The 17,852-nt window shown below is 36.8% G+C and overlaps 1 protein-coding gene across 37 annotated transcripts in view; it reads right to left on the bottom strand.

Moving 5' to 3' along the window:
• CDK14 (cyclin dependent kinase 14) overlaps window positions 1-17,852 on the bottom strand; it is a 621,661-nt gene that overhangs the window by 97,298 nt on the left and 506,511 nt on the right. For 18 of the 37 annotated variants that reach the window (XM_054237316.2, XM_078342875.1, XM_054237318.2 and 15 more), the window contains one exon: window positions 1,143-1,232. The exons of the other annotated variants lie outside the window; for them this stretch is intronic. In XM_054237316.2, the coding sequence (XP_054093291.1) occupies window positions 1,143-1,232 (90 nt within the window). The remainder of the gene's footprint in view (window positions 1-1,142; window positions 1,233-17,852) is intronic. 37 annotated transcript variants of the gene reach the window in all.

A 17,852-nucleotide genomic window follows, 5' to 3' on the forward strand; every position in this document is an offset into this window, starting at 1 on the left:
AAAAAAAGGATAAAAAGGAATGAGCAAAGTCTCCAAGAAATGTGGGACTATGTGAAAAGACCAAATTTACGTTTGATAGGTGTACCTGAATGCAACGGAGAGAATGAATCCAAGCTGGAAAATATTCTTCAGGATATTATTCAGGAAAATTTTCCTAAACTAGCAAAGCAGGACAATATTCAACCCCAGGTAATACAGAGAACACCACAAAGATATTCCTCAAGAAGAGCAACCCCAAGGCACATAATCGTTAGATTCACCAGGGTTGAAACAAAGGAGAAAATACTAAGGGCAGCCAGAGAGAAAGGTCAGGTTAATTACAAAGGGAAGCCTATCAGACTTACAGCAGATCTCTCAGCAGAAACTCTACAAGCCAGAAGAGAGTGGGGGCCAATATTCAACATCCTTAAAGAACAGAACTTTCAGCCCAGAATTTCATATTCAGCCAAACTAAGCTTCACAACTGAAGGAAAAATAAAATCTTTTATGAACAAGCAAGTACTCAGAGATTTTATTACCATCAGGCCTGCTTCACAAGAGCTTCTGAAAGAAGCATTACACATAGAAAGAAACAACCAGTATTAGCCTTTCTAAAAATACACCAAAAAGTAAAGAGCATCAACATAAAGAAGAATTTACATCAACGAATGGATAAAACAGCCAGTTAACATCAAATGGCAGTAATCCTAAATTTAAATCGACTAAATCCCCAATCAAAAGATACAGCCAAAACCCGATGGCCATGTTACATCCACACCCATTTCACATGCAAGGATACACAAAGACTCAAACAAAGGGATGGAGAAAGATTTACCAACCAAATGGAGAGCAAAAATAAATGAATAAATAAAAAGCAGGAGTTGCAATTCTCGTATCTGATAAAATAGATCTTAAAGCAACAAAGATATAGTGGTAAAAGGATCCTAACACCCAGATACATAAGACCTATAAAGAGACTTAGACTCAACAAGACAGAAAATTAATAAGGATATCAAGGACTTGAACTCAGATCTGGAATAAGTAAACTTAATGAATATTTATAGAGCTCTCCACTTTAAATACACAAAATATACATTATTGTCAATACCACATCACACCTACTCATAGGTTTAAATGAAACATTGATTGGCCATTATTAATACCCATTTTTTTTAGAATAAAGCAACATTTCCCTTCTCTCTCCCTCTTTTTCTTCCTCTTTCTTCCTCTCCTTCACTCCTTTTTCTTTCCTTCTAAAGAAAAACAAAGAAAAGAAAAAAGGAATATTATTATTAATCACCCAAACTGTATGTGGTTACACTGCATGTAAATACAAGAAGAGAAAGGTGATTGCAATACTTGGTATACAAGTACTTAACTCATAAGTCAAGAGTGCAAAATACAGGAAATACAAAGCAACACATACTATTTTTGATCTTGGTTTTCCCATCTATTGAAAAATAGTAATGAACCACATTATATCTACAGTCCCTCCAGTTCCAAAAAGCCATGAATCGCATCTGAAGCATGATTTCACCATCTTGAAGAATTATAAACACTTGTAGTTGTATCGTTTCTGCAGTAAATTGTTGACTACTTTAAATATAATGTATATGTCACATATAAGGAATTCATCAATATAAGACAATCCCATTCCCCCCTAAATTGACTACACTTTGTCAATAATCAAATTTTTATTTGTGACATTTAGTTAATATAGAAATATTTAATTGTTATATACACTTTTAGTTTTATTCTAATCTCCACATGCATTTTCAACATCAGAGTCTTTGTCACTACTAGAACCACTTTTTTTTTGGTATACCTAAGTTGTTAAGATATGATACTTTCAGAAATCATGTATGATATCTTAATTGAAAGTTTTATCTGAAGTCATAAGTGTACTTTATCAGATTGTTAGAATGGTGGTGTTTCTCAGTCTCCCATTGTGATGGTAGATTTCTTTCAATCTTTCCTTGTAATTCCATCAATTATTGTTTTATAGTATTAGGCTGAGTAATTAAATGCATAGCAGTCTAGCACTATTAACTCTTCTTGGTAAATTCAGTCTTTAATCCCATGTCATGACATTCTTTAATAAAGCTTTCTAGGCTAAAGTTCATTTTATTTTCACATTAACACATTATAATAACCTCAGCTTCTTTTGTTTAGTATTTGCCTGCCATATCTTTTGTTACCTGCTTATTTTTAATGTTTCACACACGTAATATCAGGGTGTCTCTTTCATAAATATTTAGCTGGGTTTAATTTTTATTCAATTAAATAATCCCTGTCTCTCAAGGAGAAAGTTTAGTCCATTTACATTTTGTAAATTATTGATACATTTAGAATTACTGATTGATATATTTAGAATTACTGCTACCAAATTAATTTTGCATCCTATTTTGTCTTCCTTTACCTTTTTTCTCTATCCCTGTCTTCTTTTGGATTAGTTTATTTTAGATAGAACTATTTTAGAAGTACAACTTCTAGAAGTTATGCATTCTATTTCCATGTAATTAGTGATTTCTCTTAATTTTTCTTCTTCCTTTTTGCATTCATTATCAATTTAGGTGTTTAAGCTTTCACAAGTTGTTGAAAGCTGGTGAACACTGACAAATTATTTCTCCCACAAAACTGGAAACACACAATCCAGACAGTATAAGTATATGGTTGAACTGATATCAATGTATATCACTTTTTTATTGATTGTATAATAAAACAGATTATTAAGTATGCAAATATTGTTACACGGTTCAAAAGGCATAAAAAAATTCCATGTCTGCTCAATTCATAACCAGAAGTTAACTTCTCTTTTTGCAAGAGGGGATGGGAAGAGATGGACAAAAATCACATTTCATGTATTTTTTTTTTAAGACGGAGTTTCGCTCTTGTTACCCAGGCTGGAGTGCAATGGTGCGATCTTGGCTCACCGCAACCTCTGCCTCCTGGGTTTAGGCAATTCTCCTGCCTTAGCCTCCTGAGTAGCTGGGATTACAGGCACGTGCCACCATGCCCAGCTAATGTTTTGTATTTTTAGTAGAGATGGCGTTTCACCATGTTGACCAGGACGGTCTCGATATCTTGACCTCATGATATCTTGACCACCCACTTCAGCCTCCCAAAGTGCTGGGATTACAGGCTTAAGCCACTGCGCCTGGCCAAAAATCACATTTCAAACAAAAACAGCTGGTAAACAACTTCCAATAGATACGGAAAAAAATTATAAGATTTAAAAAAAATTTTATTACTAACAATTATTTTATCTACAATCATAAGGTATGTCTACCTTAAAAAATGTTTACTAAAGAACATATGCCCTGCACAAGACAAACACATTTTACTAAAAATACTTAATAGCTCTCTCATTCTTCTTTCAGATTTTCTCTTTTAAGTTGCACCCCAAATGCAGACACTAAATTAACTTTAAGACTTTTTCTTTCTGGAGACATTAAAGATATGTCCTTCTGTGCAATGTGGACTTTACGTGAACTTTTCAACCAGAGGTTTATGATTTTCAAAATGGAGGTTTTCATAAGAGCACAAAATGAGAATTATAAAAAGACATTAAGAAGTCATCATTAGACTTGGATGAAAGTCAACAAAATCAATCGCTACACAAATCTGATGTACACTGTTTTAAATGTGACACTTATAAACATATAGTAGCAGGCAAACAGCCATATAGGCCCCATTATTAATGTTTGAAATGACTGAAGAAATAAATCACAGAAGGCTTAGACTGTTGTTCACAGTTCTTAGGTTTTTAATTCTGTATGACATTAAAAACATACAAGTATTGTGCTGGATATTTTGGCACCCAATATCTCTGTATTTCTTATATATTGATAAGATTCAAGAATATGAATAGACTTCAAGAAGACATAACTCAATACTGCATGATTTCAGGAAAGGTCAACTCATACAAATGATAAACATGCTTTAAGTGCTGAACAACAAGCTTCTCCTTTCTTCTTTCTTTTTTTTTTTTTTGAGACAGAGTTTCACTCTGTTGCCCAGGCTGGAGGGCAGTGGCATGATCTTGGCTCACTGCAAACTCTGCCTCCTGGGTTCAAGCGATTCTCATCCCTCAGCCTGAGAGTAGCTGAGAGTACAGGCATATGCCATTTTGCCTGGCTAATTTTTGTATTTTTAGTAGAGGCAGGGTTTCACCATGTTGGCCAGGCTGGTCTTGAACTCCTGATCTCAAGTGATCTGCCTGCCTCAGCCTCTGAAAGTGCTGGGATTACAGTCGTGAGCCACTGCGCTTGCCAAACAAGCATCCTTTGCTGAGTGTCCAAACAAGCTGATCATAATCCAAACACAGAGGTTTGTCAAGCTTGAGGCCTGGTAAAAGCGCTCATCAGTGCTCCTGGGGAAGCTTCATTAGACTTCTCATTCATGAAGCCTACATGCTGGCTAATATGTTTGATAACCTGGGTCCTGTCTTAAGTTCCATTTCCAAGGCAATAGCATCAGGTAACCTGGTTTTATTTACTGTAAGAGTTGTTTCTCTGACTGCTGGTGTCTTAGAAGTGCAGCTGCATTGTAGGACAATACTGCTCCAAAGAGAAAAACTGCTTGCTTCAAAACATTTCCATTTCGCTTTTGTCTTATGAACTTTACTGCATCTTCATATTTCATTCCACTTCCAATTAATGCTTGGGCAATGAACGCTAGAGCTCTCCCCAAACTGGCAACATTGATGACAGCAGTATTTAATACAACTAGTCTCTCCAAGAAAGTTCATTTTATAAAACATAACCAGTCATCAACAGGCTGGATAGAAGGCAGTGTACCATTATTCAGAACCTGGATTCCTTCTTTCTCACAAGTGCAATGTTGTAAATTGCTTCACATATTCTCACTATTGGGTAAGACCATACTTTTAAAGTTCCTTTAAAATTCATTTAAGGTCATACTGACTGGAATGTCCTGTGTATGACTTCATATGACCTGACCAATTCATTTCAATCATGTTAGTTAAAAAACACTCAATAGGATTATTTAAAAATTAAAACATTATTTTGAATAAAGAATACAGAAATGATGTAAAAATAACTGAAGTCTACCTCAATATACTACACTTGAAATCTTTAGTGCTTTGAGTACGAAGATGGGAGTAACAGGACATGAAATGAATCTCCTGAAAAGCAAGACCAATTCTTTAATCCAGTAATGAAGCAACAGAAAGGAAGTTCCCCTAGGTTTACCCATCTAGGTCAGAACTCTTGTAAAATGCTTTCCTGATTTTAATTTGATCCTCCTGTGTCCTAGTTAACCCCTCTCATGGAGCTGTGCAGTGTAATAGTAATGACTTTTTATAGTTCACCTGTCTGCACAGAAGTCATGCTGTATGCCTGGTAATAATCTCCACTGCCCTTTGGAAACTTTGCAAATGCATGACCAAGAACATTACAGGACTGCCCAACCTGTAGCTGGCAGTGACCTCTCTTGGGGTGGGTTGGCTTAGTGTATTTTACCATCAAGGATATCAAAATAAATTTCCATACTTTGTATCTTCACCCTCAGTTCTCCAAGTGATGGCTCCTTAACTTTTTAATATTTAACTCTAATTATTTAACTTAATATTTGGAGTTCAATTTTATTTTTACTCTTGTGTACAAGAATATTCGAATACTTTAATTCTAATGACACAGTCCCACCTGTCATGTCATTATTGCCTAATATTTTATTTCTATTTTCTATGCTTTTTAAGGACACATATTAGACACTGTTATTATTATTAATGTTATTATTATTATTTACCCATGTTTACTAATTTATTTAATCACCTTTCTTCTCATGTTTCAGACATTCCTTCCCAGGTTATTTTTTTGCACCAGAAATACAAAAGACAGCAGTTATTTCAATGAGCATCATTTGCTGGTAAATTCTGTTTTGTTTTTATATAGGATAATAGGTTGGCTGGGCATATATTTAATAGTTCTATATGCAGGCTCAAGACATTTTCCCTTAACTCTCTGGGGAGATTATTCCATAGGCTTCTGTGGTTTCTGCCTCTTAGGGTTTCTCTTCCTCTTTAGGGTTCTGCGATTGCAATGTTAGGTCTTCTTTTTATTTAACCTGCTTGGTACTCATTGTGTTTCCTGAATTTGAAGTTTCATGTTCATCAATTCAAGAAAAAAATCCTGGCCACTACCCCTCAAATATTATCTTTCCCCTCTCATTTTGTAATTTGGATGCAATGCAATCTCATTAAATTTTCCATGTCTTTACTCTTTCATGTTTTCCATCTGTTGGTCCCTCTGTTCTCCGTTCTGGGCAATTACTTCAGAGCCATCTTTCAGTTCAATGAATTCTCTAATCAGTTGCATCTAATATGCTATTTCCCCTGTTCATTTTGTTTTTGTAAGGTCTTTTCAATTCTATGACAAATTTGCCTCTTCAATTTTTATGGTGTCTTAAGTTTTTAATGTGATCTTTTATTTCTTTACACCATTTTAAACACAGATATATATCTGATAACTCCCAATATCTAAAATGCTGGGTGAGAAGAGAGTTCAATTTTGTTGCTTTTTCTACTCATCCTCACTTGCAATAACTTTTTCCTCACTTGCTTTACAATTTTGGATTGTGAGCTCATGCTTGTCTAGTGTTAATCTATGGGAAACCTGAAGGGACTTGACTGAGAATGTGTTTCTCCATAAGAATTTTCTTTTACTTCTGTCAAAAGGCCTGGGGCCCTCCCAATACACGAGAACTTCAAGTTCTTTCTGTTGGCTTCCAAGAGCATGCAAGTTGTGTAAATTTAAACCTAAATCTGTAGAAATTATCAGATCAGACTTTTTCATCTCCATCTAGAGAGTGAAGGCTGGTACCAACAGTTGTCCCTCCAGTCTTTCTTTGTTGGAAGCAGTTATTACTGAGCCCATTACTGGGGCTGAATTACATTACTGAAGCTCATTAATGTGCTTTGAGGGTCCCCACTCTATGTGGAGAATCTCAATTCTTATATCCTACCTTTCTCAGGCCTAAATCCTTGTTTCCTGATTCCCCAAGAGGCTTCATGTTTCTATTTCAGAGAAGAACTTCAGGGCAGCTATGACTTTAAAACTTGATTATCCTTCTGGTTTCCTGTCTTTCTTCATTCTTGGCTTTTCTGGAGATTTTACTTATTTTCTTCTTGGTTCAGCTGTGTATTTGAAAGAATGTGCTTGGTGTATTTTATACAGCATTTTAGATGATTTTTAGTAGTAGGAGTAGTAAATATTTTTTCCTGTAGGCATATATTTATAATCCCTGCAATTTAATTAGTTACTATAAAGTCATCTACATTTATAATTTTTAAGTCTTTCTCCCTGGCACAAAACAATCACCTCCACTTATAATTTTTAGGTCTTTCTCCCTGGTATTCTTCCCCTGCCCCATCCCTCTCTTTTAAAAACTAACTCTGAGGAGATTGAGGCAGGAGAACTGCCTGAACTGAGGAGGCAGAGGTTGCGGTGAGCCGAGATCATGCCTTTGCACTCCAGCCTGGGTAACAAGAGCGAGACTCTGTCTCAAAAAAAAAAAAAAAAAAAAAAAACTAACTCTGTTAGGTCACCTCTATGTAGTCTCAAAAACTAGTTATCTGAATTTGATTCAGGCTGACATTTTTTCACCACATAACATTTAAATGAATCTCAAATGCATTATCCTAAATGAAGAGGCAAGAGGCCTCTTATAGATATATAATTTCATTTATACAACATTCTGGAAAAGTCAAAATTATATAAACAGAAAACTGATCAGTATTTGACATAGGCTGGAGGGAGGGTGAGAGAGGTCAGCAAAAGGGAACTTGACAATCTTTTTGGATGGTTCTACATTTTGATCAAGAAGGATGAACATTGGGACATGTGAGAGGGCCAGGTCAGGGGGACTATAACAAAAATTCAGAAGATGGAGCCATTTAGAGAGATGGAATACTGCTGATTTTTCACAAAGAATATTCAGGCATTAAGAATGGAGAGTCACCCCACTCTGAGTGGCTGAAATCAGAACTTCCTTGTCTTGAGGGGCTTCCCAATGATACCTCAAGGGATGTTCCAGCCTCCCAGAGATGCTGCTGCCAATGGTGAGGCCCTCCTATCGATTTCAGCATTCTATTCCAGGTCACTGAGTGGGCATCTGCCTCAGGCTGATGGAACTGTGCCCATCAGGTTGGTGGGAGTGTACTCAGTGAGCTTCTGTGTTCACAAGAGGTCAGAAAAATCTGGAAGGGTATGTGGGACAAGAGTCTGTTATGCTCATTCTGCATTCTTTTTAAAAGGATGCTTGTTGTTCATAGAAACTCTTTTAAAAAAAAACTAAGACATTTAAAAATTATAAACCTGGATGACAAGACATAAACAGTCCCTACTGAATTGAGAATATGTGTGGTATGATAATTGCACATTGTGATTAACTATAAAACAAATGCTTTAATACAGTTGAAAATAACAGTATGCTGCTCTTCTTTATATATATATTTTATTGCACTTTATGTTCTAAAGTGAAGAACACACAGGATTGTTGCATAGGTACATACATGGCAATGTGGTTTGCTGCCTTCCTCCCCATCACCTATATCTGGCATTACTCACCATGTTATCCCTCCCAAACTCCCTACCCCCCACTGTCCCTCCCCTAGTCCCCTCTGACAAAACTCAGTGTGTGATGCTCTCCTCCCTGTGTCCATGTGTTCTCATTGTTCAGCACCCACCTATGAGTGTGAACATGTGGTGTTTGATTTTCTGTTCTTGTGTCATTTTGCTGAGAATGATGGTTTCCAGGTTCATCCATGTCCCTACAAAGGACATGAACTCATCATTTTTGATGGCTGCATAGTATTCCATGGTGTATATGTACCACGTTTTCCCTGTCCAGTCTATCATCGATGGGCATTTGGGTTAGTTCCAAGTCTCTGCTATCATAAACAGTGCTGCAATGAACATACGTGCACATATGTCTTTATAATAGAACAATCTATAATCCTTTGGATATATACCCAGTAACGGGATTGCTGGGTCAAATGGAATTTCCATTTCTAGGTCCTTGAGGAATCGCCACACTGTCTTCCACAATGGTTGAACTAATTTACACTCTCACCAACAATGTAAAAGTGTTCCTATTTCTCCACATCCACTCCAGCATCTGTTGTCTCCAGATTATTTAATGATAGCCATTCTAAATGGTATGAGATGGTATCTCAATGTAGTTTTGATTTGCATTTCTCTAATGACAAGTGATGATGAGCATTTCTTCATATGTTTTTTGGCCTCATATATGTCTTCTTTTGAAAAGTGTTCATATCCTTGGCCCACTTTGGAATGGACTTGTTTTTTTCTTGTAAATCTGTTTCAGTTCTTTGTAGATTCTGGATATAAGTCCTTTGTCAGAGAGGTGGATTGCAAAAATTTTTTCCCATTTTGTTGGTTGCCAGATCACTCTAATGATTGTTTCTTTTGCTGTGCAGAAGCTGTGGAGTTTAATTAGGTCCCATTTGTCTATTTTGGCTTTTGTTGCCAATGTTTTTGGTGTTTTAGTCATGAAGTCCTTGCCTATGCTTATATCCTGAATGGTTTTGCCTAGGTTTTCTTCTAGGGTTGTTATGGTGATAGATCATATGTTTAAGTCTTTAATCCATCTGGAGTTAATTTTAGTGTAAGGTGTCAGGAATGGGTCCAGTTTTTGCTTTCTGCACACTGCTAGCCAGTTTCCCCAACACCATTTATTAAACAGGGAATCCTTTCTCCATTGCTTGTTTTTGTCAGGGTGGTCAAAGATCAGACGGTTGCAGACATGTGGTGTCGCCTCTGAGGCCTCTGTTCTGTTCCATTAGTCTATATCTCTGTTTTAGTACCAGTACCATGCTGTTTTGATTACTGTAGCCTTGTAGTATAGTTTGAAGTCAGGTTGTTTGATGCCTCCAGCTTTGTTCTTTTTGCTTAGAATTGACTTGGCTATGTGGGCTCTCTTTTGGTTCCATATGAAGTTTAAGGTGGTTTTTTCCAGTTCTGTGAAGAAGGTCATTGGTAGTTTGATAGGGATAGCACTGAATCTATAACTTACTTTGGGAGGTATTGACATTTTCATGATGTTGATTCTTCCTAACCTTGAGCATGGAATGTTTTTCCATCTTTTTGTGTACTCTCTTATTTTGTTGAGCAGTATGCAGTTCTGAAACAGCTGTGCTGGGGACCCTTGGTGCTTTTTTGCCCAGCAATCTCCTGGTCTGTGGGCAGTAAAAATTCGTTTGGAAATGTGGTGATCACTCACCATCTGCATTTTCAGTGGGAACTGCAATCCAGAGCTGTTCCTTTTATCAAACATTTTCTGCATTTTTTTTTTTTGAGACAGAGTCTCACTCTGTTGCCCAGGCTGGAGTGCAGTAGCATGATCTCTGCTCACTGCAGCCTCTGCCTTCCAGGTTCAAGCAATTGTTCTGCCTCAGCCTCCAGAGTAGCTGGGACATAGGTACGTGCCACCACATCTGGCTATTTTTTTGCATTTTTAGTAGAGATGGGGGTTTCACAATGTTGGACAGGATGGTCTTGATCTCCTGACCTCATGATCCCCCTGCCTCAGCCTCCCAAAGTGCTGGAATTACAGGCATGAGCTACCATACCCAGCCTGAATTTTCTCCATTTTTCTAGTCCTTATCCATGCAATATACACACACGTGTGCTCTCTCTCTCTCTCTTCCCCCTCCCCCATCTTTCTCTCCCTCTCTCTCTCTCATTCTCCCTGCATTTTTTTAAAAATTGTATAAAAGAAGATAACATGAATAGTGAAAAAACAGTCTTGAGATTATGAATATAGAGCAGAATATTCTTATTCCCTGTACAGGTTATTTTCTGTAACTCAGAAATGAGGAAGATGGAATAGATTGTCTTTAATTGTTTTCCTAGCTCTAACGTTATATCTCCTCCAATCTGGGAAGAACCTGATTGTGAACTAGAGGCAGGGAGAGTTAGCTGGCTATACTGGCCTGCCAAGGCTGACCTACTAGAATTTTCTGCTCCGCCACCATTGAAAGGAACAAACAGTACCTCTCACTTCTCTCCACTCACCTTGCAACTAATGCTTCTTCAAAATCTAACCTAAGTTTCTAAGCCTTCCTGAAAACAAAGAGCAAAGTAAATCTGGAGTCCTCTGCTAGACTAGAAAGTACCATCAAAGTTGAAAGGACAGAATGGAAAGGGGAGAGTAAAAATGGTGGTGCATAAAAGAAAAAGAGGGGGTCCACTGGTTGTAGCAAGATGAGGAAGGCTACCTCCTAGAAGGCAGTCTTTTTTTTTTTTTTTTTTTTTTGAGACAGAGTCTTGCTCTGTTGCCCTGGCTGGAGTGCAGTGGCATGATCGCAGCTCACTGTGGCCTCTTCCTCCCAGATTCCAGCAAGTCTCCTGCCTCAGCCTCCTGGGCAGCTGGGATTACAGGCGCACACTACCACACCTGGCTAATTTTTGTATTTTTAGTAGAGACAAGGTTTCACCATGTTGGCCAGGCTGGTCCAGAACTCCTGACCTCAGGTTATACGCCCACCTCAGCCTCCCAAAGTGCTGGAATTAGAGGCGTTAGCTACAGTGCCCAGCTGGAAGGAAGGCAGCATTTCTATACAATGTGGAAAACAACATCTGCTAAATGGCTAAATGTTTGCTTGAGTACTAAGTGTATCGATGGTTATATCTACAGAAGTTTCACCTTACCTGAGAAACAAAAATTTAAAAATTGACAGTCATTTTTGAGCAAAAACATCTATGTTCAATCTGGTCCTTAAAGAACCTCTTCCAGCTATACATCCCCTGGAGGATATCATTTTCTTTGTTTTTTTTTTTGAAGTGGGAAGAAAATCGATCCTTGCCTTTTTAAAGTTAACTTATTAACTAGGACTGCATGGTTGTTTGTTTTGATTTAGGGTTTTTATTTTTTTTAAACACTGTAGTTCTAAAAGACTCCCTTTAAAACCAGTGATATACCTGCTTGTATAACAACTAAGGCAAGTTACATTTTGTTCCCAAAGGTGGCTTCGAAATCTCTATAAAACTCTCCACTGGAATTTATTAATTTTTTGCCCATGAAAGCTGTTTGTAAAGAATAAAGGTGTGGTAGGTGTAATATATGTATTAGACCATTCAGTGGAGATAAAAAATTCCATATAGAAAGCTTAAATGGGAATAAAATGTTCTAGAATGTTCCTCACTGCATTTTATATAGTGATAGGATACAATTACACTCATTCTGGGCCTATGTCTGAAGCATAATAGTGTGATTTGTTTCACAGAGTTCAATTAGAGCAACCAACCCAGGGTGAGTGATGCAGAGGGTCTATATTAATGCTTTATGCACTGTCACAGTCTTCACAGAGCAAAGCCACAGAGTCTGGATCCCTTCATTTGACAGTGCACATGTCTCTGTGGCAAGGATGCCAATGTGGGCACTGGTCATTGAATTAATCAACATCTGCTCACGCCTGTAATCCTAGCATTTTGGGAGGCCAAGGCAGGTGGATCACGAGGTCAAGAGATCGAGACCATCCTGGTCAACATGGTGAAACCCCGTCTCTACTAAAAATACAAAAAGTTAGCTGGGCATTGTGGCGCATGCCTGTAATCCCAGCTACTCAGGAGGCTGAGGCAGGAAAATTGCCTGAACCCAGGAGGCAGAGGTTGTGGTGAGCTGAGATCGCGCCATTGCACTCCAGCCTGGGTAACAAGAGCGAAACTCTGTCTCAATAAAAGAAAAAGAAAGAAAGAAAATGATCTGGATGATTTGTGAAGAAGCCCACCCACCAATAAAGACAAGTTTGTCTGTTTTCCTTAACTACTGAACAGAACTGCTGGGCACAGCAGTCTTCTTTCGTCAAAAGCAAAATACTCAAATGCTCATGCAACCCCTCTTACCAAAGCTTTTTGTCTTAGAGGGAGTACTATGGTCATAACACTGCTTTCGTTTTTCAAAAAATGACTTAGTGTTAGCAACTATCATCTTAAATTTATTCATTTTGCAAGGAGGGGTCAGGAATTGGTCAAGCAGAACATGACTGAATCTCTGACATTGGAATAAACTCTTTGGGAAAATAAAGACTAACATAAGAAGAGATTCAGCCCTATGCAATGCACTTCTCAACTCCAGGTGCTGAGCGGTGCGATGAAATGAGAGGCAAGACTTGCAGTTACATTAATAATAAAGACAGAGTTGTTTAACACGGATACTTCCTTTGTCACTGTACTCAATGTGAAAAATCATTTAATGAGATTCCTCCCCTCCAAATAAACTGATAACATTTTTATATTAGTTTCTATAAATAGGGTGCAGTTTTAGTACATAAAAAATGCTCAATTCTTATTTATTTATTCTAATGAAAGTGTTTAATGCCACAATCTCCCTGACAGACACTCATTCCCATAATGGTCAGCTCACTTGACGGCCAATGCCATATTAGAATAATGCTATTTGTAGGCAGCTCTACAGTTCACAAAATGCTTTCCTATGTATTATTTTATTTGATCCAGATGATCAAAGGGTCATGCTTACAAAGTGGAGAGTATCCAGACTTTTGATACTTAAATCTTAGTGTCCATTGCATGCCATGCCGAACAGTTACTGCTAGCTGCACATTACTCAGTTAGTAAAGGGGTTATTGGATTATTCCTAAAGTTTTCCTTAAGAACACATTTCCTCTAAAACCAGTGATACACCTGGTATTTTTCCATATTTCTCTCTTTTCCTTTAATTTTGAACTTTATTGATATAGAGACTATTCTTTCTATATTCTTGTTAATACCTCCCATGTCCTACACTAAATAAGGACAATAGGGAGAGTCCAGCCTTAACATGAACAAGATGAATAATCATACGAATCCACACTGCTAGGTCTCCCCATCAGATCTAACCCTTACTCAATACACAGTTGCCCTTGGAGTCAACTCTACCTGATGGAAAAGTACAGAAAGTGTTGAAGAGCCCTCAGCAGGATCTGAAATGAATCAAGTTTTTGAAAACGCTAGCACAAACATACTTAAGGCTATTCTAAACTGCCAAAAGTGGGCCAGGAAAAGGAAAATATTAAATTCTTGCTTTGGATTTCAGAGCTTAGCTTCATATTTTCCCCAAATTCCCCAGCCTTGATTTTATTTATTACTATTTTCTACCCTTCCTGGAAAAAGAGATGTCTTCAAATGTTTAAGTTCATTCCAAAACCAAAGAAAGGGTAATCTGCTTTAAAAAATTTGTTAACTTATGACATAATTACGGCAGCCTTTCCTAAGTACTAATATGACGCTATTTTCATATTTACCTTTCATAAATCCATTATATAGATACTATCATGAAATATTCATAGACTAATATAAATGAACTTGTTATATTCTTTTCAACAAGAGCCATCATGTATTTAAACTTATTTTCATTTAACTCCTACAAAAGTAGATTATGTTTCCATTCTACTGTCTACAGGAGAGAATAAGGTAGGTAACTGCTTCACTACACTGCTTTTGCAGAGATTCTACTCTCTTTCCTTTTGTAATGCTTCTCCAGTGCCTACTGGCAGTGACTGTTTTCAGTTGTGAAGTTTTACTTTTTAATAATTTATACAAAACACTATAACCCATGTGCATTTGAACTATAATTCTATATATATTAAAGCATAATTTAAAAATTAACCTATGATTTGTCAGAGATCACCAAACATTAATAACATTTTTCATATATGGGATATTACAAAGATGTCAGGCATTATACTTGTATCTCAGTTATGTTTTAGAAAATATTCCTAGATGTAGTGAACCAGCGACTACATGATTTTGTAATTTTTGTTAAGTATTTTACTTCAACAAAGTAGTAAACAGCAAAAGAGGCACCAATAATTACTTTTCAATCCTCTGACTGGAAGACTTGATAGAAGAAAAATGCATTTGCAATAATTGACCTTTATAATCAGAAGAATAAGGTCTGCAGAATACTTAAAAGTCTAAACTCACAAGTCAGCATAGAACATCCTCAAAACACAAAGATGTGTATTCAACAGAATTGATTTCCAGCTTCCCAATTATTTTATTTACAGTTCTATTCTATCTGTTGTAAGCACTAGACCTTCATAACCACATAACCCCACCCTGAATGAAATCCCATTGTTACCTGAAAGACATTAGGTAACTCATGACCTTTCCAACTTCTGGATATACATCAGCATAAAGTTAATAGCCCTCTTCTACTTCACAGGACTGCTGTGAAGATTGATCTTTTCTCACCATAACTTGCTTAAATCGATTATAGGCATCTTATTATTTCACTGATTTCACCAGTTTTTAAATGTTTTTAGGAAATCAATAGTGAAGCAAAGTAAACTGTTAGTGAATGTTATACTCCTGTGATGCTTTTAGCATTTATACTACTTGGAGAATAAAGATTACCTGATTTTCCTGAATTCAAAGTCGTTGATTAAAGCACTGTTTCAACTGAAACAGATTTTTTTTATGCTAAAAGATTGAGTGGGAGTTTAAATACAAATCTTCATTTATCAAAAAAAATCAATCTATGTAAAAATTTAGGAATGGCTTATGGTTCAGATAGATTGGTTATAAATATTTAGTACAAATTATGCAGGCAGTGTGAAAAACATTTTCACCATCAAAGGCTCTGATAAAAAAAGTTTAACTTATTAGTGCATCTGCATTATGGTAAATGTAGTTAACAGAAATGGTGGCTTGCTAGCCTTTCATTCTTCTGAAACCCTAGAGAAGTTACAAATCTTATCATCAGAGAGAGGTTTTGGAATGGTAAATCCTTTGACTATAAGTAGTGCTAAAAATAGCTCTTGAAAGGCATCATTTTGTGTGATATTATTTCAGGAAAAGAGAAGAAAAAATATATCTTTAATCCTGAACAAACCTCTTCAAAGTTTATGTTCTCAATAAACCTTTCACTGAGAACCGAAGGTATAACTTAGTAATGCAATAAATGCCCCAATAATATATCAGATTTTTCACTTAATGCTTTTTACAGGCTTAAACCAAATGGAGTAAAAGGAAATCACCTTTTACAGTCCGACTCCTACAGGAAGAATGCCTTACTGTTACGCTTTTTAAAGAAGGCATGGTGAATTTATCTCAACTTTGGTGAATCTTGGGCCATGATAAAAAGAAGAAAAATAGCAGAGCAGTTAACATTCCACAGAACTCTTTCTTCTCATTTTATTTCCTTACAGATTGGACATGATCCAAGATAAGAAAAGTGTAAAAAAGAACTTTTCTTAAAGGCAATATATAGTTTACACTCTATGTTGATATAGAAGAGATAATGTTTCCTCATCTCTTAAAAAATTATCTTGTAGATTAAATATATTAAATGGTTAGGACTGCAGAAAATCATCAAAAAATAGGGCTCCCATTTATATAAAAATGAACGAATATTCAGTTAGGTCAGAGGTCATGGGTTACTAAAGTTTAGTTCAAAGCAAATAAAGAACCTATTTGCTGGGCACTCTAATTTCAGCTTCTTTATCTTATGATATTGCATCTGGAATCTGAAAATTTATACTTTCATTATGAAATAAAGAGAAATGGCTTATGTCCAAAGCAAGAATTGGGTTAAGACTGCTGAATAGTTTGAGCATCCTTTACATGGGCCCTGTGCTCTAAGAAAGAAATGTCAAAATCCCTTTCACTGCTTTCCACTCCCATGAGAAGTTTCCTGTCTGTCTTCTCCATCCCACAGTGTCTTCCAGACTGTACACTGAATCAACTACCTGGTCAATGATTTGATCTCTTCCCATTACACAGAAGACATGGCCAGCCAGGAGATGGAACCCTTGTTCTAAATACTGGGGGGAAGATATACAACGGGAAGGAAGCCTATGGTTTACTATGTGCTAGCAATTTTTTTTCACATGTGATCTCCCTTATCCTACACACCCAGCCTATGAGGTAACCAACATTATTCCACCTTGCAGATGAAGGAGCTGATGTTCAAATAGGAGGAGCAACATAGCCCCAGTAACACAGCAAGTGAGAAGCAGGGTCTGTACATGCCTCAAATGCTGGTGCTTACTTCCGTGTATCATTCCATCTACAGGCCATTTATATTCTGTTTTTTTTTTGTCATTATGAAAGTAAGATATAATGATTCTAGAACACTCAGAAAGTCCTAGAATGTGTATTTAAATATAAAAAACATCTTATTAATGTATAATCCAGATACAATTTTTTAAATCAATTAGATATATTAACTCCATGTATAGAGGACCAAGAAAATTTATAATTTTAATTCTTTGTACTTTTTGATCACTGAAAAAATTTTAAATATACTTTTTGCTGGAGACCGAGTTTTGCTCTTATTTCCCAGGCTGGAGTGCAATGGCGCAATCTTGGCACACTGCAACCTCTGTCTCCTGGGTTCAAGCAATTTTCCTGCCTCAGCCTCCCAAGCAGCTGGGATTTATAGGTGCTTGACACCACACCCAACTAATTTTTGTATTTTGAGCAGAGACAGAGTTTCACCATTTACCTAGGCTGGTCTCGAACTCCTGACTTCAGATGATCCACCCGCCTCAGCTTCCCAAAGTGCTGGGATTACAGGGGTGAGCCACTGTACCTAGCCTGAATATATTTTTTTATGATAAAATTTCCTTTTGATACCTGAGTTTTAGTCATGTCCATTTTTAGGTTATATTAGCTTTTCATTTTCCCTCTTGTGAAGAGATTTTAGACATCCACAAAAGCTGTATCCTGTTGAGGATGTAGACTTTTCTTTTACTTGGGCTGTTTACTTTGATTTGTACTTTGCCACTTAATATTCTCTTAATAATAAAGCTAGTTTTATGAATCTCCTCCTTATGCAAAAACATGGTTATAGGCATCTCATGTCAGGCCAAGGCCTAGTGATGCACT

Source organism: Callithrix jacchus, chromosome 11 (assembly GCF_049354715.1).
Source record: "Callithrix jacchus isolate 240 chromosome 11, calJac240_pri, whole genome shotgun sequence".
NCBI classification, from domain to species: Eukaryota; Metazoa; Chordata; class Mammalia; order Primates; family Cebidae; genus Callithrix; species Callithrix jacchus.